Source organism: Biomphalaria glabrata, chromosome 13 (assembly GCF_947242115.1).
Source record: "Biomphalaria glabrata chromosome 13, xgBioGlab47.1, whole genome shotgun sequence".
In the NCBI taxonomy this organism is placed as follows: Eukaryota; Metazoa; Mollusca; class Gastropoda; family Planorbidae; genus Biomphalaria; species Biomphalaria glabrata.
Window position 1 is genome coordinate 28536697 of NC_074723.1, and position 25242 is coordinate 28561938.

Sequence of the window (25242 nt, forward strand, 5' to 3'; positions counted from 1 at the left end):
CATGGATGGCGATGAAAGCACGACGGCGAGGCAACCAGGTCAAGGCAAACTGGAGGAGAAGAAGGAAGCGACCATTGCTGACTGCAACATGGATGGCTCCGTCAAGCTCAAGAGGCAAGCCAACTGCCACTGATCGACCCCCACCTACAGCGATGAAACTTCACAGCCAATGTCATGAGCTTGATTCTGTCCGGGACGGACAGATCTAAGGAGGGGGCAGTGTTATAAACCTGGTGGTAGCACAGATGGGGGTAGTGGTGTGAGTGTAGTCAGCCGACGCAAATCGCCCCAGGCCAGCGCTAGACGAGCGGTCAACCGTGACGAGTTACGATGGTCAGCCGAGACGAGTGTCAACACGGCGGTTCGGGAAGGATCGACGGCGGTCCGGGAAGGATCGACGTCGTGAACAGAGCTCAGGAGCGTCACGAGAGTTGTAGTCATCTGACCACCTAGAAACGTCGAGCGGCGTTCTGTCCGGTTCGAGAAGGCCAGTAGGGACCCTATATAAGAGCGGAGGTGTCGCAGTCAAGACGGTTCAGAAAGCGGGTTCACGACAGGAGTTCAGAACACGGTCGACTACAGCACAGTTCAACGGTGTGGTCCTGTACGGAGCATTACGACGGTTCAGTGCGGAGTACTGTCAAGTACAGTTGAGACGAACGGCGTCTTGATCTTGGTCTGTGATCGAGTCCGACACAACGAGCCCAAGTGTGTGAAGTCAGTCCCGAACTGTTGAACCCAGTGCAAGCCCGGAACGAGACGGAGAGGCCAGGGCAAGACTTGATACGGCGGAACGGTGTTATCGGAGAGATATTTGTTATCGCAGAGCTATTTGTACTGTTCTACGTGCTGCCAATTGTACAGTATTGGCTGTTATTTATGGACATTAAACCTTTACGTTATTTTGGAGCCCTGAGTTGTCAAGTTCTTTAAGTTGGTGGTGTATGGTGCAGTTTGCAGAGAGCCTGGATAGTGAGATTCGTAACAATATGTATAGGTCTGTGAATCGATCAATCGCGGATAAGAATTTATTTCCGGTTTCCAGTCTAGATCTAATATTCAAGTCTATGTCTGGGATCCTTTGAAGTGTTCTTTAGTAGCGAACCAATCACGCGCGCCACTCGACTATGACATCAAAGTAAACCACTTTCACCTCGCCCTGACTAAATAGTGTACGAGACACAGTGTACATATGATGGCCTCCTTCAGTCGTAAGGACATCTGTAATCCAAACAAAAAACAACATATTACAAGCAAGACAGCAATGACCTAGACAAATTAGCAGACATATACGTGAAGACTGTCTCTTAGAAACAAAAACTAAACCAAACTGGCTTTCAATTGCCAAAATGTAAAATGAAAAAAAAAAATAAAATCGGAAGACAAAAATTAAAGTAATTTTTTTTTTTTTTGGTTCGTTGTTTTCAAATAAAAAAGAGATTGAAGTTATTGATGATCGTTTTATTTATGATGGTAATAGAAAAACTAGGAATAGGTTGATGATATTTCTTGATGTTTTCAAATTTATTCCCGGTAAATTCAATACAAATAAATAGACTTTAAAAGTAAAAAGACAAATATATATATATATATAGAATTGTATTTTTTTTTTGCATACAATACAAACATTTGTAGCATGTGCTCCTTAATGAGGTCCCAGAGATCAACAAATTCAAACTAGAAATAGTAACAGAGTTTTGAGTACCATCAATAGGTTGCTCTTTTGTTTACGGTGTACATCGAAGGTTTCAGGTTTTTAAAAGATCCACAAAGTAGATTTAGATTGATTTTCTTTTTACATATTTTTTGTTACTATCGATGTAAAATATCTCTAAATAAATACATTATTATTGTGCAAAATATGGCCTCTAACCGTTTAAATCAAGTCAAACATTTTTTAAAAGTATTAGACTTACTCAAAAAATAAACCAAAGGAATCCCTAACATTAGACATTCAAATCTCGACCAATGGGATGATACTAGAGTTCTAGTAAATAAATCGCAATGGCAGCTGAGCTCAGGTGAAACACAGTAAGAGGTGGCAGCTTTAGAAAAACAAATAAATGTTGCTAGCCCACATTTTTATATACATCTTGAAAGCCACTAATATTTGTGTAGAACATACTAAAACATTGTTTTAAACAAAATTCATTGAGAGACATTATAAGAATATTCATGGCACAAGATCCTAGAAATATTCACATTGTAATGTCCGAAAGCACAGAGATCAGCACAAGTCTGGGTTTATTCTCAGGACTACATCTTGGTAGTTTATTGATCTCAGTTTTGATTGCCTAAAAATATACTTGGGTCCATGCTTTCTAGGCCAAAAAGAATACATGTGCATTAAGATAGTGAAACAACTAAGACAAAATGATACATTTAGGTGGAGGTTGTCTGTTCTTGCTGTTGCATGAAATCAGACGCTATTGGTCAATAAGAACTGCTCTTGAGGATTCGAAGGTACGGACGGTGCACACGCCTTCGAGGCAATAAACCGATGTACCTGCGAGACGATGTCATCAATATCCGGTCTGCGGGACGGGTTCTTGTCCGTGCATTTAGCCACCAGTTTCTTCAGCCCGCCCAGGGCCGTCTCCGCCAGACGACACATCTGTTCCAGCATGTAGCCAAGGCTATACACGTCAGACCGTGTGGTAGTGCGCGCGCCTTCTCTGACTTCCGGCGCTAGGAAGTTGTACCTGCTCATCTGGTCCTGAGGGAGTTGAAAAGTCAGTCCTTGTTTATACGTTGCCATGCCAACATCTATGTAACGTATAATTTTACGACCTGAAAGAGTTGAGCAATACATACTTATGCAAGCCTGTAATAAGACAACGTTCAAACATAGTTCCCAACAAAACCTCTAAGTCTCGGGAAGGAACGTAGAATGACTATCATCGCCAAAGCCGCGTGCGTAGGCTCGTTTTATACTTTTAAACTGGGACGGATTTACGTCAGTGCAAACATTGCAGCTACCCACGGTCTCACCTTCTAAAAAGGGGGAGGGGGAGAGTTTCCACGAAAGAATAAAATATAATCAAGAGCAAGAAAAACAAAAAAATACTTTCTTTTAACTTAGACATTACCTCGTTCATACAACTTATAGAGCAATTATTAACCTCTGAATAACTAAGGAAGGTTAGACATAGTTTACCCCGTCCCAATTCTCCCCCCCCCCCCCCCCCGAGAAAGAATCCTGGTTAAGCGAATGTATACATCTACTACACTTTATAATAGTCTAATGATTTGTCTTCAGAAGTTGCGCACAATGTTCCTTAACTTTTTAAACTCTTCAATAATATAGTACGTGCGGAAATACCTGAAGACGTAGAATCCGTTCCAGAGAAATATTTTCTGGTTTTCTAGCCAAATTTGGATTTATCTTGTTATAATTTAAAAGTTAAAACGGTCAAACTAGAGTTTTTCTGTGTGGCCAACGGGCTAGTAATTCTTTCCCCAATAATATACATCAACAGTCAAATTTCTAGGAAAGTCGTTAGAGCGGTTTTCGAGGCCCGTGTCCAGGATTTCTCACCCATCCAGGTTCCAAGAAGGTACGAGTTGAATAGAGGTATTGTGAAAAGGAGGCAAAATAAGATTAAATACACAAGTAGAATTTATTTAGTACATTTTCATAAAAAAAAAAAAGAATATGTACCTCCACTCAAGTTTTTCACAAAACCCTAAATGACTAAAATCCGGCCCTGCTTCTAACTTCGTGACCTAACTTGAAAGACTATCATAAGTAGACATTAAACTGACTAGTTGTGGTTAGTGTCATATAAGTGTTGTGTTTCCAGTAAGCGGGCCAGGAGAAGGCTAAATAATTTCAAAAAAAAAGTTTTTCTTCAAATTTTTTTTTTAAACAGCCAGGACTTGGCTCTACCCCCTCCCGCCATCTTGCCTACCTGCTTGACCAAAACATCACATGATCAGAAGACATCCACGCAGAGACTAGTTTTATGTGCTTGACCAAAACATCACATGATCAGAAGACATCCACGCAGAGACTAGTTTTATGTGCTTGACCAAAACATCACATGATCAGAAGACATCCACGCAGACACTAGTTTTATGTGCTTGACCAAAACATCACATGACATCCACGCAGACACTAGTTTTATGTGCTTGACCAAAACATCACATGATCAGAAGACATACACGCAGACACTAGTTTTATGTGCTTGACCAAAACATCACATGATCAGAAGACATACACGCAGAGACTAGTTTTATGTGCTTGACCGAAACATCACATGATAGGAAGACATCCACGCAGAGACTAGTTTTATGTGCTTGACCAAAACATCACATGATCAGAAGACGTACACGCAGAGACTAGTTTTATGTGGAGTCACACGTTGTGGACGTTAGCTTTCAATTGTGAGTGTGTGTAAATATATAATGTAAAACTGAATTTTTACCTGCTTACAGAGGGATGAGTGGGTTAAACTTAAACGCTGAACTTTAAGAATGAGTGGGTTAAACTATAAGGATATAAGTCTTCGAAATGCGTGCCACTATCATAAGAACTCTATAAATAAGCACATTAAATTCTAAATAGCCAATCTAATAGAATCAATAAATATCTCGACATTATTACCTCCTGTTAAATCAATTAAGATGTTATCCGCTTTAAGATCGTTTATCAAGATATTCTTCCTGTGGATCAATCGCAGTCCAGCCACGAGCTGACCCACAATATCCAGCCACGAGTCTCTGGTCAGGGCAATCTTATCAGACATAACATTAAACAAGGTACGCCCGTCTCCGAAGTACTCCATGATGATGCAGTACTCGCTCGGCTGTTTGCTCACGTCGAAGCGCCGCCTCAGCCCGTAGAACTTGGGCGTGATGCCAGTGTCCTGGAGGAACATCAACATCCTGGCCTCGTGAATGACCAGGTCCCAAGAGCTGGACTCGTAGAAATCCTTAATGGCTACTTCGATAATGCCGTCCAGGAGCCCGAGATAAACGCACCCGTAGCTGCCACGTCCGATTTCAGCCCAATCCCCATTTTCGTCGCACGCGAATCGGACTCTTTCTTTCTCAATAGTTGGGACTTTGATCTGATCCAACGAGAACTTGGGATAGCCCGAACTGTGCTTGCCACGGCTGCTGGAAGAGTATCTGTGCCCATGTCTGTGGTTCTTGGCGTTAATCCTGCCAGTTTTGGAGTCGAAACATTTGTATTTGCTTTGATTGTAAGATTTGTTCTGCGCCGCTCTTTGTTCCAGAGTGTCCGTTATGTTCTTTGACTCACCTTTGTAATGGCGGGAGTCTCCCAAGTCGTGATTGTCTTCCTTTTTACGACAATCAATGTTTGGCGCGTCTCCAATCACGTGAGTCAGTTCGAGATTGCTGTCATCACTAGCGACGTCATCGTCGTCTTCTACGTCATCTTCATCATCCTCGCCAGCCTCATCTTCATCCTCTTCATCAGCGCACACCTCCTCCTCTTCGTCGTACTCATCCCCTTCATCATCGTCAATATCGTCGTTATCTCCCCCAACGTCGTGACACTCGTCTTTCTTTGTCTCCTCGCACCAGTTGTCACGGTTGGGATACTTGCCGCTCTCCGTGCTTGCTGGCATCCTCCGTTGACCCGCGATGTTCTTCTCAACATCGTCCACGTACCATTGAGTGAAGGCTTTCTTATTGGAGGTGTCTCCCTGGCCAAAGCAAGAGCGAGAGCCGGCACCGTAAGTATCCTTGTATAACTGTTGTCCGTGTCCGTTGCCGCCCTGAATGTCACTGCAACCTTGTTTCTTATCTGCCCCGTTTCTCTCCGACAGGTCCGCTTTCTGTCGGTAGGAAGATATGACGGCTGGATGGGATTCATCTGCTGAAAACATGTTGACCAAAAGATCTTCTTTTGGTGCTCCGTTGAATACGTCCAATTGACTGGACTGTCCGTTGTTTGCGTAGTAGCCAATAGTATCAGGGTGATTGCAAGTGTCATCAATTTCTTGGCCATCGTTTCGGATGAATTTATTTCGCACATTGATGCTGTTGTAATTCAGCATATCTTCTGAAGCAGAAGTATAATCTTCATCACTGTCTCCATGCTGTTCGCCCAGGCCAACATGATGACTTGCTCTGTTCTCTTCAGTGGCTCTCCCAAACATGTTCCCGCTTCCATTAATATTTCGACATGCCAGAGTGGACACCAAATTATTCGGAACATTAGCTTTGAAAATGTCATACGTGTTTGAGTTTGGATCGTGACATTGACAGCAAGTGCTGTCATAACAAACTTTCCGAGCTACTTGTTTCGTGTCTTTGCTAGTCCTCGCTTCCTTGGGGTGCTTCTCGGACAATGATTTGTCGCTGTAGTACATACCTGCTCTGTTGGCGACACTGGAGTATTTGTCGCCTTCATCAGCGTTAAGAACTTCATCGACGCCGGAGCTTTCCGATGAGGACGAGTCGCTGCCGTTGTTAGCGCTTTCATTTCTGTTCCTCTTGGCGATATCAGTGTAGTTCCAGTTGCCTCTAGGTGTGTCGTTCAACGGCCACTGCGTCCTGTCCATACTATAGTCCGCGGTCGCCGAGCTAAAAACGCTATGATGACAGCCACGTAAATGGCTAGAGACTGGCATATCGTTGTAGTTTCTTGGTGAGCTCCTCAGATATGACTTGTAGTGGGACTCCGTCAGGCTGAAGCGGTAGTTTATCGCTGAAGGATACGTAGCAGAAACATTGCAAGTAAAGTTTCGACAGCTATCTGGATGGTCGGCGTACTTAGATTTGGAGAAATTCAAATCCCCATGAATCCTTTCTCCTAACCAGTCACGCGGTGTATGTTGCCTCGAGTAAAATTTTTTTACACTGTATTGATTTATCAATTGATTTTCTTTCAGGAATGGGTCGAAACTGTCCAACCCTGCACTGACATAGCTCATTTCGTTTCTTAGGAAAGCAGACTTAAACGGTCCCTTTAATTGTATAGGAGTGTCTTTTTTCTGTAGTGTTTTGTAACCCTCAATAAGAGCATGGCAGGTGTTGTCGTGATTGCTCTGGGAACAACATGTGCCATTCTCCTTGCTTGAAGGTTTTACTTCATAACAAATTTCCATATCGATGTTTTCTTTCGGGTGGGAAGCATTTTCCTGGATTTTTGGTGCCCCGGAAGATACGAACCTGCTAGTTGAACTGGAAAGTGTATCATTTGCAGAGCTTTTAGATTTACTCATTATATCTTTCATTTTTTCTTTACATTCACTGACAAATGAGTTAAAGTCATTGGATGACTTGTCATTTGCAGTCTGGGACTCTTCCATAATAGGTGTCAGCATGCAGGACTCTATCGCGTCGCATCCAGCCAGGCTGTCTGCGTCCATGCTTATACTGGCGTCCTCGTTCAACTGCTGGTCGCACAGTTTCCGTTCTATGAATTCCTCCATAACTGTCCGGTCCTTGACCTCGTTACCAAAATGTCTACATCCCATAAGAATCTTCTGCTTAATATCCTCGGAACTTGATGATGTCACCCCATAGCTAAAAATTTCGTTTCGTGAATCTGTGATCAATTTGTTGGCGATCCGCGACACACCACATTCACTGAACGATTTCCCTTTAGGCGTTTTCCGGTCTTCATTTGGTGCTTCAGTGGGAAAGCTGTTTTCGGCCATCTCATTTTTGCTTTCAGTTATTTTTTGCTTCCCTTCTTTTCGTTTTGGTAAGTTTGATTTAGGAGCCGACTTTGAACGCCTAGGATTTGAATCTGGCGTGGGCGACTTCACCTTGAAATGTTTTCGTTCACTACTTCTTGATGGACTCTTGGAAGGACAACGGCTGAGTGTCCTCTGCTCCTGATGACTTTCAGACTTTCTGCGCCTTTTAGATTTGTGAGAAGAAGCTCTCTTAGACTTTTTCGTTGACCTGGACAGATGTTTGCTTCGTGTATCTATACTAGACGTGTTTGTTTTTGACGAGTTATGGTCCTTTGTGGGCGGAGCTACATCCATATCGCTGATACTCATATAAGTATAATTTGAGAAATCACTCTTCGATACAGTTTGAGACGAGCATGCGGATTTGCTTTTCGGCATTATGTTCTCTGCAACGAACGATTCTTTGTTCAATATAGTGTCAAAATCTCCAATTGTGGCACAATTCTTTTTCTTTTCCCATTGCAGTGGCAGTGTGGCTACATCGCCTGTTAGACTTTTACGTTGTTGTAGTGACAGCGTGGCTACATCGTCGGCTAGACTTTTACGTTGTTGTAGTGACTGTGTGGCTACATCGTCGGCTAGACTTTTACGTTGTTGTAGTGACAGTGTGGCTACATCGTCGGCTAGACTTTTACGTTGATGTAGTGACTGTGTGGCTACATCGTCGGCTAGACTTTTACGTTGTTGTAGTGACAGTGTGGCTACATCGTCGGCTAGACTTTTACGTTGTTGTAGTGACTGTGTGGCTACATCGTCGGCTAGACTTTTACGTTGATGTAGTGACTGTGTGGCTACATCGTCGGCTACACTCTTACGTTGTTGTAGTGACTGTGTGGCTACATCGTCGGCTACACTTTTACGTTGGCTACATTTCATAGAATCGTCACATTTCTGGAGACCGGCATTAAAGACGTTTAAACTTTCTCTATCACAAAAGCGTGAAGCCTCTTCCTCAGCCTTGGGGATGCATTGAGCTGACCGTTTCAGTGGGGAAAGGGAAAGGCTGGGAGAAGTGACTTCGCTCTGAGAGAAATGACTACTTAATGGTTTGCATATCTCGGGTAAGTCTACACTGCTGGATTGAACGTTAAACATTGGAGTTTTCTTGATCACAGGTGACGTCCAGCTTTGAATAGCTTTATCAAGTAGCACCTTTACTTGTCCATCAATAATAGATTGTATGAATCGTAAAGCCGATTTCTTTGCTTCAGGAGGATCGACTGAAGAATTTATGCCTTCTTGAACATTACCCTGGGTGTTCTTGTCACACTTATAGCTGCTAGGGCCATGAGCCTTGTCAGTTTCAGTGTTCGGTCTGCATAAGAATGAATCAACTTTGGTCAGAGAAGCCCTGCTGCTGTTGAAAACACCTGTTGAAGCTTGAAGCTCAGTGAAATCCATACAAGTATCCGTCCACTTGGATGTCGACCTGGAGGATATAGAGCTGCCAGCACCATGGCTCAGAGGCTTCTCAGTTTTGTGAGAATCGCCATCCAGTAATTCATTTCTCAAAATGTCTCGACATCGGTTTAAGCGTTGTTTGGAACTGTGATCTGGCACTTGTGGTTCCCTACTGGTTTTCTCTAGTGTTTCAGTGCCAAAGTCCTCCGAGTTGCTAGAGCTATCGCCTGAATCAATGTTGTCACATTTTGAGTCCATCTTTGAGCTATTACTTTTATTGTCCCTAACGACAGATTCGTTTTTATCTCTTAATCGCTTTGGACTGAGAAACTTTTGTTTACTTATTTTCTGAGATTTCTTTTCATCTCTAGTTTTGTTTTGCCGATTGACAACTTTTACTTTCTGATGACTTGTGTCGGTTTTGGTTTTGGAAGGCAATATTGAAGAAGAGGAAGAGAACTTAGCAATGTCGCCATCCCTCGGAGAGCTTTCATTGGCCTTTTTCTGTCTGCCTAATTGACTTCGATCCTCCAATGTTTTGTTCTCGCATGTCCACGAAGTAAATTGTCCAAGATCCTCTATTGTTGGACTTGCTGAGACAAGTTCGTCTGAATCAGTGATGGTAAATACGTGTACGTTCTCAAGACTGTTAGAGCTGACACAGCGAGCTTTTTCAAGGGCTTTCTTAATCACCTTTTTCTGAAGGGAATAGTTTTCGTTAGTGGCGTATAAGAATTCGTCCTCCTCCCCTGACAGCGAACTGTGAGAAGCTACCAGGAAAACAGTAACACTGTCCAACAAGGTACTGTCTTCACTTAGGCAACGCTTACAATTGTTTTCTGTTTTGTTGTTCGTAGAGATATCGCCACATGCCCCAGCACTGCGCTTCGACTTGCACACGATGATTTCCTTTTTGCCTTCGTCACATTTCCTTCGCTGGCGAATATAATTCTTGAAAGCGCTGCGTCTTTTCTTACAACGCTGGCAGGAACAAACGCTCTTTGGCCTTTCCAAATAGTATACCTGTTTCATTTCATTACACTTGCCTGAACTTACACCACTACTCACTCGCGTTGAACAGGGCGGTTTGTAATCTTCATACCAACTCTTATTAAATTTATTTTTGTGATGCTTCGAGCAAGACCTGATTTCAACAGCTGGGGAGCACTCTTCGCTGCAAACTAAACAAGATGACATACTATGGTGTGCTATCACGTATTTGTTGCTTCTGTTGGAGTGATTGGATTTGATCAGGCGGCTGTCTGGGTCTTCAATGGGATGACTTTGAGATCGCATTTCTCTTTCAATAGAATGCGAGTTGAATCTTTTTCTACGCCTCAAAGCGGACGCTGATGGATCTTTCTGTAAGCTTTCAAGACTTAGGGAACGATCTCTATTTAACTTTACAATCTTTCGGGGAGAGCTGTCTACGCGCTGAAATTCTTTCTTCTGATCCAGACATATCTGCTTTGATTTCGGCATGTCAGATATTAATTTGTAAACATCGTCAATCCCGGTATCGGATTTGATCGCTTGATAAGACCGGTGGTCCCTAGTAGATGGTTTACAAAGTTTTGAAGAGTTGACTTTTTTTGCACTAGGTGCACTTTGGTTCGTTCTTGTGTCCGAATTTTTGCGTCTTGACTTGTGGCTTTGCCTCGAGGCCCTGGTGTTTAACTGAACGTCACGGACGAAGTATTGTACCTCGGTGTTCTCTGATTTGTCACATTTTTTAACCTTTTCCTTGTTATTTACCGTCTGTATCGCGGCATTTCTAGTACATTCTACTTGAATTTGTACTCCTCTTGTTACGGATTTTCTTGATGCTTGTTGAAATTCAGTGTTTGATCCACATTCCACTATAGTGCTTGTAGTTTGTTTTCTGCATTCCACAGCACTGTCCTCTTTCAAAACGTGAGCATTAACATTTTGAGCCACTACTGAGTTCTTCACGCCATTCTCTTTGGCGCTAACCGTTATTTTATGCGCCGCCCATTTTTCAACAGATTGTTTATTGGCTTTTGGTACAGCTTCGTTTTGTTCCCCCAGGTTCTTGGTATCTGTGTCATTAATAATGGAACTATTACAAGTTTCATCGCTTTTTGCATCTCCATCTTTGGAATAGTCATCTCTGATGCAAATTTGACTAGAACTGGATATACAATATTCACATTCAATTGGAGATTTCACTTCTTGCGTGACATGGTCTTTCTGCTGTTGCACCCATTTGGCCGTGTCCTTTGAACATGTGCTTGGGAAAATGCAAAAAGGCGTCCAACTGTTAGACATGCTTGCAGCAAACAGGAGCGCCCTGATGCTGTTTTGGCGGACAAGTTCAATTGCTTCATCCTCTTGGCTATCGGCCCCAAGGGACTGTATAGATCGAGCTAACTCGGCCAGGTTCTCCTCTTTGAACAAGTCACACAAGCTGACTTTGCGAGGGACATCTGAAACATCATCGACCACATCCACCATAGATACTTTAGCGCTGGGTGTAGACGAAACATTGTCAAAGTCTAACAATCTGAGCGTATCTATTACTCCACAGTGATAGGCAAAGTCAGAGTAGAGGAAATCTCCTCCTCCAGAAGAGGAGTTTCTATCTCTTTCAGTATTGGATGAACAGTTTTTGTTCTTAGCGATGGTAAGTAAAGTTGTAGTATCGGGGGAACTAAAGAGATACTCTGTGGCATCAGTTTCGGGAATAAAACAGCCCTGAGATAGAGTTGTATCATGTCGATAAACTATGCTGCTTGCACTTGAGGACGATTGTACACTTTTTTCATTATCCGCATCGAACTCTTCATTATAGCGCCTTGTATCGACTGACTTTCTATGGCACTTTCTAGTTCTCTCCAATGCATCAGCTTCTCTCTCGTCTTCCTCCTCGCACGGTATAAATTCATTTTTGACTAGTAGATACGGGTTCCTTCTTCGCTGCGCTGAATCATTGGGTTTCGAATGGGGAAAGTTTTTATTTCTGTTGTAATCCGTTGCCACAGGAACGCGTTGCGCACCATTCTTCGAGGAACAGGAGTGTGTGTAATCTTGACTTTCGATTTCTTTGGTGGTCTTAAAAACAAGCCTGTCTCGTGGTTTCTGATATGGAGAGTCAGGGGATCGTAAATTTTGAGTTATATAGTCACATTTACTTCTTGAAGCTCGCTGATCGTTCATAGCAGTAGGCTGTTCAGGGGTGATAACTTGCTTAAAAGAATCGATTATTTTCGCTCGATATTGGTCACTTTTCGCTTCGTATCTCGCCAAATTAGACCTTGACCTTACAGATGCTTTATGCGTACTATAGCCTCGATATTCATATGACACACTTTCCGATGTGTCTGACGCCTTGCCAATAGAACTATGATCTTTTCGACTGCCTCTAGGAGCGGGAACAGGACTCCAATGTCCACCGATCAAAGACATATAGGAGCCAGGATCACAGCTTTGAGTGAGGTTTTGTTCGTACTCTAGGGCCCTCAATTGTCTCTCTCGAATATGTTCCTTCTCACGTACATATCTCGCTATTTTGTCGTTTGTTGATGAAATACTGTTGGACCTTCGATGTTTGGTATTTGATAAGGTGAACTCTCTGGCTTTCTCGAGGTAATCAGAGTTGTCTGTTGAGCATGAATCTCCGGTGTCGTAATTTTTTGAAACTTTTGGGGAACTAGCCCTTTTTTGAGCAACCATTGCGGCGTTTCGTAGACTTGTTGCAGTTTTTTCAGAGCCTCGAATAGTGATACGACCTCTGATTTTCCGTAGCTGAGCCTGGGGGTAGGTGTCTCCTGCCGCAACATTAGCACCACTATCATATTCTATCCTGGAGGCACTCTGGTAAGTACCATCATCTGACGACGATGAATAATGGTCACTTTCCTCGCAAGTGTCATTGTCGCCTCTCTCTTTGATATGTATTGGAATATATCTATCGTCATCGCTTGTATAGTTTCTCTTGCCCGAGTGTCTCTTGTTATCATGTTCGTCGCCAGAGATTTTCTTGGACGAGACTTTGGAATATCGCTTAGAGCCTCGCGATCGGATGGATACTGATATATCGTCTTCAGTAGCATCTAGGTCAGAAGCAAAGGCACACTCGTTCTCTACGATGGATATATCTGTCTGCTTCTCACTATCACATGAAACCAGTGATGGCTGGTCGTCAATAGTAGGTGTTTTCTCGCTGCAGGAATCCTCCTTAGCAGACCTTCGGTCACTGCATGGTATCGGTTTTGTATGCTTTAGTGCATCGGACAATGACTGCTTCCAAGTGGACGTTTCCCGAGATGAACAGGTAGACACTTCGTCTTCTTGACATGCGACTGGGTCTCTTTGACAAGATTTAATATCGATTCTAAGTCTACTACTTGCATCTTTTGTGAACGGCTCTAGTCGTGAGGCTGGTCTGTGACTATCATTAGACCTTTGCGACCTGTAAGAATCCATACAGCTTGAACGCCTGTCGTGCTGCTTATCTTCGCACTCTTTAGTGGCGTCTTTGTCTCGAGAGGGGCGCATTGTTTCTTCACATCTGATGGGAGACTGTTTAGTACTGATGGATTTTCTGCAGAACCTTTCATCTTTTTGCTTGAGTTTCAATTCGAGGTCGGGTTCCAAGCAGATAGATATAGATAGTTCTTTTTCTTGGAAAGGATAAGCACATTCTGGGACGACAGACTCACGCTGACAGTCAGGCAATGATTCTGGAGCTACTTTTAAACATGCATCATCGTCAGGATTAAGGGAGCCCAATGCTGCTGTTAAACCTTTGTTATCCTCTTTTAGGCTGGGAACTTCATTTTGTACCATGGTTGGGATTGGGATATCTTCCTTCTTGACAGGTTCTTCTTGATAATTGACTGAGCCGTAGACACGTTTGTCCACCCTGCTGATTGGCGCTGCAGCTTCGTCCTTACCCAAGGTTTGGATATCTTCCATCTTGACAGGTTCTTCTTGATAATTGACTGAGCCGTAGACACGTTTGTCCACCCTGCTGATTGGCGCTGCAACATCATCCTTACTCACGTCTAGGTGTCTCTGACCAAATCGGGGCAAGGTGTCTTCATACACGCGATACTTCTCCATCTTTGGTGTTGTGAAGATCAATTCATCTTGTTGGGCCGACATCCGAGAATCATCATACATTGATTTCATTGTAGTTCTCCGAGCTTCTGGTATTGGATAGGACGTATCGAACGAGCTGTTCAATGGTCTTGAGTCTGATTGAGATGGTTTGAGGACTGCCGTGCGAGATTTATAAATGGTTCCCTCAGATCTATTTTCTTTCGTGTCCGAGGTCTGGTCTCGCACGAAGTAGCCTTGAGCTTCGTAACTTTCCCCAGTCTGTCTCCTGGAAAGTCGAGGTTGCACTGATGACCTCTGGCGGCGGGTCGTTTCCGTCATTTCGTCTTTAACGGTGACGGACTCATCACTACTCGGTGGCGAATTGATAGACGACATATATGGAGTCGTCTCCGTTGCCGCCTCTGCGACTTGAGCTTTCGCCTGCTTACCAGATTTCTTTGAGATGCCGGAATCTTTCTTAGAGGATGGTGTGGCCTGTACACTGATACTTCTCATTTTCGGCTCCTTTTCACTTAGGAGTTTTTCCTCTGACGACACTTGTCGAGATGTGTCATCATCGTCTTTTCTCTTTTTATTGGAAGACCATTTCGATTCTCGTTCCACGCCGTCAAGTTCTTCTTCTGTTTCTGAAGGTTCCACTGAAGACGGGTTCACAAATAAACTAAGAGAAGAGAAGAAACAAAATTACCACAACAGAGAAAGATGATCGAAAACTACGCAAAGTTGTAGATCGTGTGTCACAAGTTAATAGAATGATTTTGATTTTCATCAAGTTATAAAGAAAGTGTAAGTATGTTCAAGTTCATATTTATATTATGTTTGTTTTAAATGGATTTTCTTGTATGTAACATGCAATGGAATGTATCTCATTTTGTTCCACCCCCACTCCCGTCCAGCTCTTTAGCAGGAGAACGCTTGTAGTATTTTTGGATAAGACTAAGACTAAGGCTTATTGATACTTATGGAAATTCTTTGTGATTACAAGGACTCTTTTCTCAATAAAAAAACAACACAACGGAAGCATTCAAATCACTAGAACAGACACAACATACAAATCAGCAAATGCAATATTTTATTAAAGTGACTTCCAAATTTCATGATGGCTCTTTTCTATAACCAAGACTTATTGTCAGCAGAGTTATTGTTCTTTTCTGATGAGCGTCAAACAGCTATAGCCTGCATATGATGATTGATTCAGATCTTTCGATGTCACATTGAGTTCATAGATAGATTTGATTTTGATTTTAGGCACATCGGCACAATTTAGGCCATGTCGTGCCCGCAGAGATAGATAGATAGATAGATAGATAGATAGATAGATAGATAGATAGATAGATAGATAGATAGATGTTTTACTGATACTTATTAACATTAACAATAGTTTATAAAAAAAACTTTAAGATTGTTTGTCAATGCATGGAAGTATTTCTCATTTTAAGGATCGCAACCCCCAGTGTTCGGTACACGTGACATTTTGGCGCGAGACGTTTTGGCGCAATCCGTTTTGGCGCAGGGGACGTTCTGGCGCGAGGTATAGTTTCACGATAATTTAATAAAACCGTGTAACTTTTATAACAATTTTTATTTCACTCTAGTATATTATTGTATGATAGTATACATTCTAACACCATCTAGCGAATGGTTTTTGTTGTTATTGTTTTTTTATAAAGGTTTTGCTTATTTCACGAATATATGATAAATCAAATTCCTGAATAGTAATGACATGCTCCACCTCCCATTTAGTTATATATCATTTCTGCTAAGCGCACTGGATGGCATTCTTCCATTTCTGTCCAATAGACATTTAAAACAAAAATTGACATCATTTTTTTTTATATCCGAACAAGCTAAGAGACTTTTAAAAGATATATTTTGAGAAATGGGCTAGGGGTGATTTGGGTGACACATCTCCCCTTGACGCAGGTACAGTTAAACAAATGAAGACAAGACCAGCACCGAGCACTGGTCGTTTGCGTCACGCGTCTGGCGATAATCTCCTTTGGATTGGTCATTACCTATGACACCTATCCCGCCCCTCTCTTCTGGGCACATTTCACTTCTTGTATATACTTTTTCCTCCACCCTTCCCTCTCTTACTGGTAAGACAATAATCTGTTTCTAACACTATACTTGACATCCCAAGGTGCGAATTAATAATCCTGAATGTTTAATTCCGAGAGCGGCCACAAGGTCTACCCCTCTCTTTCAATCTCTTCGCCACCACGTCTTTATAACATCGCGTAGTTGGGAACATTCACTAATCATTGGTCCAGCACTGGCGAAACTTTCGCCATTTCATTCATGGCAGTTGGAGCAGTCAAATGAAGAGGGTTAACGTGGATGGGACATTCAGAATCTCCCTTTCTATATTCTCACAGATTTTACGTTAGTATAACAGATGCAGAATGAGGTGGTTTTGTACTGCCTGCCCTATATGTACCTACTACTGCAATATCTCCCCCCCCCGGACACACACGAAAAAAAGTTTCAATAACTTTGATTATTTCATGTACGCTTACTGTGAAGTATGGATTGCTGCCTGGTCTTGTGTAATGTTAATGATCTAACAATAATTAAATAATAAACTTAAATACCAAAAATAACGGCCCAAAATATCTCTTGTTCTGTACATGAAAATATATCTTAACAAAAACACTTACACGAAACGTAGATATGTCTTATTCTTTTTAAAAGAATAATACAATGAACGTAAATAATGGGGCCAAAACTTTTCGCGCCAAAACGTCCCATGCGTCAAAACGGCTGCGCCAAAACGACCTTCACGCCAAAACGGCCGCGCCAAAGCGTCCTGCTTCTCCAGTGTTGACACCTATGTGAAAAAAGTGCACTTATTGTAAATCAGTAAAAAGAAAAGACAAGCGAGCGTATTAATGCACATTCAGATTAATGTACATCTGTGTCTATTTTGTTGTTCCTTGATACGAACATTTTGGTTGAAATTTCCTCAAATGTTCGAAACACAATGTGCTGACAAGAGGGGTGTCAAGACGGTCTCCTTTTTTATTATGGACTTCCAAAAATTGGTCGTATGTGCATTCATCATTAATAATGTGTGAGTAGTGTATTTATTGGATTCAGACATCAGCTCATCTTTAGAGCAGGACCTTTCTTATTTCTGATGGCGAGAGGTTTGAGTTTTCAATGCGTCTTCGTCAACTCACTTCATGAGTCTACTAACTACCGTGGACCTGCTGGGCGTGCTCGCAGCGATCTTTCTGGTTTAGAATATATTTAGTCTATATTTAAACTTTGAGGCATTGGCTGACTAAATGGAGCGCATATTTTTTTTTTTGGGGGGGGGGGGGGTATTGTTACTTACAAAGTTTAATAAACATTGTTATAATTAAAAAATTCAGGATATTTGATGTTTGATATTTTGGGTTTTCAACACATCGGCACGAAGGTCTAATAAAGAATACATGTTCAGTTAATGTTGAGTACTGTTTTTATTTGAATATATTGTTACGAATCTCACTATCCAGGCTCTCTGCAAACTGCACCATACACCACCAACTTAAAGAACTTGACAACTCAGGGCTCCAAAGTAACGTAACACTTTAATAGTTGAATAAATAACAGTCAATACTGTACAATTGGCAACACGTACACTGTACAAATATCTCTCAGATAACACCATACCGCCGTATCATCTCTTGCACTGGCCTCTCCGTCTCGTTCCGGGCTTTCACTGGGTTCAACAGTTCAGGACTGACTTCACACACTAGGCTCGTTGTGTCGGACTCGATCGCAGACCAAGATCAAGACGCCACCCGTCTCAACTGTACTTGACAGTACTCCGCACTGAACCGTCGTAATGCTCCGTACAGAACCACACCGCTGAACTGTGCTGTAGTCGACCGGACTGTAGTGGCCCTTCTGTCGTGAACCTCCTTTCTGAACCTTGCTGTATTGAGCCCCTTTTCTCCACCGTCTTGACTGCAACACATCCGCTCTTATATAGGGTCCCTACTGGCCTTCTCGAACCGGACAGAACGCCGCTCGACGTTTCTAGGTGGTCAGATGACTACAACTCTCGTGACGCTCCTGAGCTCTGTTCACGACGGCGATCTTTCCCGAACTGTCCTGTTGACACTCGACTCGGCTGACCGTCGTAGCTCGTCACGGTTGACCGCTCGTCTAGCGCTGGCCTGGGGCGATTTGCGTCGGCTGACTACACACACACCACTACCCCTCTCTGAGCCACCACCAAGTTTATAACAATATCATTTCACTATTTATAATAAGTAAATAAAAAAAATCACTAGATTATCAATTAGAATCGACTCTCACTTTCATGTTGTGTCACAAATCAACGGATTTAGGTAATTAGCTTTCTGGTCTCAACATAACGAAAGTGTTTGTTTTGTGTGCGTGTGTTTTCTTTTGGGAAAGCTGGGGACACCACGGCCTACCAGCAACACTTTACTTTAGGCTTAGGTCCTCCGGCACCGTTCGGTGCATTGGGCGGCAAGCTGTCTTCACAAAGATCTGTCACTGGCAATGTCTGAAGCCTCCTCCCACCTGGTGTCCACTGTTCTGAGGACATCTATGAAATCGTGACGCCAAGTTATACGAGGACGTTCTGTTTGCGCTTTCCTCGTATTGGCCTCTCTCAACTCTTGGTATGCGTAATTCATTCTGTCGGAGGACATGTCCCGCAAACCTCTTGCGACGTCACAAACTCACTAAGTGTTCGACTCCCAGTTTGGCCTAGGATTTCCTTGCTTGAGACCCGATCTGCTTACTCTCAAAATCCTTCTCAGCCATTTTTGTTGAGCCACATTTAGTTTTTTCTTTATTTTGGCAGATGATTTCCATGCCTCACATTCATATGTTGCTGTTCTGATGACGCCATCTGCCGGTCCCAAGCCCGGGTGTGAAAGGAGGAGGGTTTGTCGTGGGGCTAGCGACCCTACCTTGTAAAACCACAATTGCTGCAGAAACGTCAAACTTGAAGGAACACATGAAAAATAAAACGCTTCCACCTCTCACCCGCCATACTAAAAACGAGACTCTTCCCTTCTCCTTTGTACCCCTCACCTACCAAATGTGTCGTCTGACGACTGGTCAACACAAGAGGTACACCGTCCACACATACCCACTGGCGTGAGGGAGTAGCGCCCAACCCTCAATTATCTATTATTATATTATATTATATTATATTATATTATATTATATTATATTATATTATATTATATTATATTATATTATATTATATTATATTATATTATATTATATTATTATATTATATTATATTATATTATATTATATTATATTAGCTAGCTAGAATCTAGTCACCTGTCCATGCCAATGTCCGGCCTGTAGAGTCCCACCATACCAGGGAAAGAGTGAAACAGGCTGTTTCTGTAGGCCAACGAATTAAGCTCCTTGCCAACAGCCTGTGCGTTGTAAAAGTAAATATGTGACAATAGTAGCAAACACTTAGCATGTAACTAGCTTTCTTCCCAATGTATTGAAAGTTTGTATTCAAAGTTTGACATGTGTCAACTCCAGTGCAAGCAAATGTGCTCGTGACTAAAAAAAAACAACTTTGACTACAAACTTAAACATATCTCAGTCTTCAGCAGTACAGTTACCACATTGGCGGTTCTATCCAGCCTCTTTGTCTGCTCTTAGTACATTATGAAACCTCGACACTTTTGTGTCCTACGTGACGTGAACACTGGTGTCGGATATTTCATTCGCCAACAGGTTGAACTGGTTGGTCATCACTGCACTAGACAATCAGAACTAGATTTTCTACCACGTAATTGAAAAGTCTATAAAACACTCGTAATCTAAAAATTGTAGACAAGTTTGGGCTACTGTGTAGGACATCTATAAAAGATGGACATGTCAAAGACGAAAGCATATTTTTAAGCAGTATCATGAGACAGATGAAGTTAATTATAGTTCTGTTTATGGACTCTCCATTTTCTACAAAGTGGTCGTGCTTTACGTGAAACTAATAAGTTTACGCGCTGGGTGGAAACTCGTGTGAATATGTATTCTTAAAAAGGTCATTATTTCTGAAAGGTTTGTTTTTGTCTTCCATTGCGTCTACCACTGCAGGTATCATTTCTTAGGCTAATTTTCTTTAATTGGAATAGAAATCAGGTGTTTAAAATGTAAGACAAAATAGTGAATTACCAATAGGTAATTGACTCATTCAGTATTTATGTTTATTCATTCATGTTTTATTAGAAGCAATACATAATTGTTTGAGGTATCAACTTGATCGGATAATGCGTGAGGGAGAAATAGCGTTAACAATTATTTAAGGGGACTTAATCGAATAAACTTAGGCATATCTGTGAATATTGAAGTATTAGTTTTCCTTGTTGTTATTAAACAAAATAATGAATTACCAGTAAGTAATTGTCTAATTTGTTTGATTGATTCGTGTCTTGTCTATGTCAATGAATAATTGTGTATTGTTTTATCTTGATCCGAAAATTGTTTGTAAAATGTTTGTAAAATGTTTTACATGTTTCGCGGATGTTCCTTCAGAGTTGAAGATAATTTACTTCCTTGTCCAAACCTCCCGCAGGGCGAAAGGAGATACAGATGAGTAGAGCTCAAACCCGGGACCATCGATAAGTCCGAACGACAGTTCAGCGCGCAAACCGCATGACCACGCATTGGTGTGGGAGAAATAACGTGTACACATTTTTTGACAGACAGACCGAGTGAGTTGATAGAAGCTTTGTAAAAACTAAAATAAACTACATTCACCAAATTCCATGGGGCTTTGAGTTTAAAAACATCCACCCCCTTCCCCCCGAAGAAAATGTTGGTTCCTACAGGATATAGTCGAGTTGAGTGTACTAGAGAGATATAAAAAGGTTGTCAATGAAATATTCATAGGGTTTTGTAGTCTCAATCATGATCTTTCAGATCGTTTCACCGTAGACGTGAAACTGTTAGGACAAGAATTGGCTTTATGTTTAATTAAAATGTAATCACTAAAATACTGTAAAGTGAATAGTGTTTAGGCTCTAAAAGTTTGTAATCGTTTACATGTCTTTTACCATGACGATGTTAATTGTTGTATTGAATAGATATTTTAGCCACGGAACTGCTTTAGAGGTCACGTGATACAGATGATGTTGGCAAGAAACTAACAAACGAAAAAAAAAAAAGATGACTTGTATTCACTACTGCATTGTTTGCTACGCTCCTCTCCTCCTACCCTCTGCTTTTCGCTCCCTTTAAACACATTTAGTTATTTACAAGTATTATTTAAATCTACTTCATTTTAATTTCTTTGTCGAAATTTTAGTTCAACTAAACTTTTCTTGTACAAATGTGCACAACGTTTAGTTTAATAACGCAAGATATTCGTTTGAATTAGTTACCAACCATAAACATATATATATATATATATATATATATATATATATATTATATATATATATTATATATATATATATATATATATATATATATATATATTATATATATATATATATATATATATATTATATATATATATATATATATATATATATATTATATATATATATATATTATATATATATATATATATATATTATATATATATATATATATATATTATATATATATATATATATTATATATATATATATATTATATATATATGCCTATATTACTAACATTTTCAGACTGACCTATATAGAATATCATTTAAATAAAACACCATAATAAGTAGCTTTTCATGGCTATAAAAAGCCTTCCCTAGTGTTACGCCTAAAGCTATTAAGGAAATCAACTTACTTGAGCTAGATTGCCAAAGAAGTTTTGCCTGTTTAGACTAGGGCGCCTAGCACATCTCTTTCTAAATCTGTAGCCTGGTATACACGCCCCTGGAGCTTTGGGTGAGGTTTCTTTCTTCTTCCCTTTGTTCTTTTCTTTCCCCCGTGATACTGGACTCTTCTTTCCTTTGGCCGTGCTCATGGACAAGTCACTTCTCTGCTCCACAGACCTGCAGCTGAGATCCTTTTTCGTGGCCGTGTCACACAGGATGTTGCACTTCGGGCTAGTCTCTTTCTTCTCCGCGCTCCGACGCTCACCACTGGATTGACGAGGCGACTTTCTACCTTCACGAGGAGGCGAGGTAGGTGTCTTCGCTTTCACGACTTCCTCTACTGTCTTCTCTACTGGCGGGCAGGGCAAGCAGACTTTCTCCTTGGAAGGACAAGGGGCCGCTTTAGGAGGGGACTTTTCTCTGGACGTTTCCTTGGGCGATACGTTCACTTTCTTCCTAATGTCTGAGAGAGTTTCTAATTCATGAATCTCTTCCAGGGTAAAATCGCTCGGTTGCCATTGGCGAAAAGATTTTCCACTCATTCGGCTTTTGGAGGAAATGTTGGAAGTGCTTCCCGTGGGGTCATGTTGATCTTTCGTGTCCTCTTTGGGCATTGAGGCATTCTTGGCGTGAATTCTATAACTTTGTGGTGGACTTTGTGCCTCGGAGAGAAGAGGGCTTAGTTTTTCTTGCAATTTTGTAGAAGATGTGTCTTTGGAGATTGAATGCCTGGACCTACTCCTACTCGTTTTAGGAGATGCCAGAAAGCTGTGAGTTGAGCCGCCTTTCTTTCTATGCTTTCCTCTTGCTTTCTTACGAGGCTTCACATCCCTAGGGCTCTTTTCCTGAACCTCGCTATAGTTACATCTGCTCCCCTCGTCTGTGCGCAGACGTTCCCCGCTGTATCGCTCAATTTCTAGCGTGCGGGTGTTGGGCGGCTCGGACATCGTGCGACTCTTCGACACCACCGCATCATTAGTGACATGTGGTAGCGCCTGAGGTGATCGTCTAGGTCTGTTCAGTGGGATGGGCTTTTTTTCTTTTCCTTCTTGTTTTTTCAAGCTCCGGATATTTTTCACGTCAGTTACGGCAAATTCTTCAGCGTCGTCGATAGCAAAGAAGGGCTTGCCAGCAAATGTTTCTCCTCCGCTAACGGCATTTAAAATAGATTCTTCCAATTTTTTCCGAGAACTACTAAAATTAATGGTCTTTTCAAAGCCGTGTTGTAGAACGGCATCCAGTATTGAGCCCTTGTTAAAACTTAAGCTTCGCTGTAACGCTCGGCTAGGATAATCGTGTGAGTAAAAGCCATCCAGGCTAGACTTTGATCGCCTGTGAATAAACCTTTCTGCCCGGGTTTCTCCGGAAGCATTACCATCATTCTGGGACCGCCCTCGATTGGGGTCGTCCTGATAGTCGTGCAATTTAGGCCGCGACTCAGATCGGATACGCTTATGTTGTACAATACCTTCTTCTAGAAGGTGCGATGATTGCGTCATTTGAGAATCATTGTCCCTGGCTCTTGCATCGTCTGGATTCGATTGCAAAGAAGCCTTTTTAGAGGTGATTTTAAACCTGTGCTGTCTACGTGGCTTTTCACCCTTGTCTTCCGACATTACGGCAACTAGATCTAGAACTAGGTACTAGACTAGTACAAACCTGACTTACATGGTAATGAGATGTATATATACTGACTGTAAATAAAAAATGCTACTGGTAAGCATTTGACTGTTTGTTTATTCTTAAGTTTTGTTATTCATTCTGTCTAGTATTGTTTTTAAAAGATAATTAAAGCGGCCATTGCAGATCTGTAGACGTGAAAACATGGAGACGACGTCACCAGTTTTTGTGCATTCCAAAACGTTTTGAGTTTGAGGCTGCATTGCACTGTTTAATGTTGATACATGGATTGCGTAATAAAAAGAATGTCTGGAAGTCTTATAAAATAAGGAATAGCACAATACTATCTACACAGACCTAGGGTTACCAGACACTAGCATACCAAGAGGAGGACATAAAACGAGGACAAAGCATTACAAAGAAGGACACACACAAAAGTAAACTTGAGAAACAAGAACTAGAATTACATTGTATTTGAGTTCAGCCAATCTAAGGCTGTAGAACTTAATTATATTTAGAGGTGTATTTGAGTTCAGCCAATCTAAGGCTGTAGAACTTAATTATATTTAGAGGTGTATTTGATTTCAGCCAATCTAAGGCTGTAGAACTGAATTATATTTAGAGGTGTATTTGTCAGACACATCTTTTTCCAGCCGTACAGAATTAGCGCAAAGTGCGTTTGGAACGCAATATACATTTTTTTGTTGCACATTGTGAGAAAAATGCCTTTCACTGGATGGTGTATTTCCGCCTTTTGCTCTCTTCACGCTGATTAGCAAAAAAAAAAAAAAAAAAAACATCTATTCAACTTTATTATTATGCATCAGAATGTAAAATAAACACTAGAAGATATTGATGTATTTTTGGAGTATCTGGTTTCTTATGAACATCAAAAATGGAGCTTATGTTCAAGAATGAGCCCGTCAAAACCAACTGTCATCCTACTTTGTGACAGTGTTGTCTTTGAATGACTTTGTGCAATGAATCCTGAAGATGTGAGGGAAGGAATAAAACCGATTGATGGAAAATATTCAACTGTTGGAAAAAAGACGAATGTTCTTACACTTTAGGCCAATGGCTGCCGGACCGAGGACACGACCCGCCCCCACCCCAAAAAAAAAAGACATGGCATCCTTTTACCGGACTTCTGGCATCCTTACACAGACTCAGTTGTGACCTACATACTTTAGACATTGTGGTCACGTTTAAATTGTGATACTAAAAAAAGTGATGCCCAACATACGTCCCGTGGACCATTTCCGACCCGTCACGCGGTGCTATCCGGCCCATACACGTCTGCACATGCCGGAAATTTAAATGGTCCCAAAAATGTTAGAGATTAATCATCTATAACCTCTTTCTCTTCATCATCCTCGTGTCAAACAAGGATGTGTATTTAGCATTTTCTCATTGACTTAAACGTAAGATACACTAAATGTGAGGTCATGCTCGATCATATGACATTTCCCGTCTTTCATTCAGATTAATGATTAATAATAATAAAGCTTTGTCTTCAAGTCTGAAGATTATGGATGTGTGCAGTATTTCACCTGGCTACCCAGTCTTAGCTAGCTCCCCTTTCAGACCTTGTGATCTACAAGGCAGAGGATGATCTGTTTCTGTGGCCTACGGTTAACGAGGGTGTCA

General features: G+C 41.5%; 1 protein-coding gene across 1 annotated transcript; it reads right to left on the reverse strand.

Annotated features, from left to right (window-relative positions):
* Nucleotides 1-1500: 1500 nt before the first annotated feature.
* Nucleotides 1501-23829, reverse strand: LOC106058308 (uncharacterized). Its single transcript, XM_056007430.1, has 4 exons — nt 21945-23829; nt 19485-19585; nt 4607-14826; nt 1501-2790 (listed from the first exon to the last, which is right to left on the reverse strand). The coding sequence occupies exons 1-4, from the start codon at nt 23589-23591 to the stop codon at nt 2420-2422; spliced, it is 12339 nt and encodes a 4112-aa protein (XP_055863405.1). The 5' UTR covers nt 23592-23829; the 3' UTR covers nt 1501-2419.
* Nucleotides 23830-25242: the final 1413 nt, after the last annotated feature.

Excerpts from the sequence above, each read along its gene's own strand:
- LOC106058308 (XM_056007430.1), bottom strand. The coding sequence starts at position 23,591 with ATGTCGGAAGACAAGGGTGAAAAGCCACGTAGACAGCACAGGTTTAAA. Across the intron at positions 19,586-21,944 it reads TCTTTGGCAATCTAGCTCAA|GCTGTTGGCAAGGAGCTTAA; the intron begins GTAAGTTGATTT and ends TACAACGCACAG. Across the intron at positions 2,791-4,606 it reads CTTAATTGATTTAACAGGAG|GTCGTAAAATTATACGTTAC; the intron begins GTAATAATGTCG and ends CAACTCTTTCAG.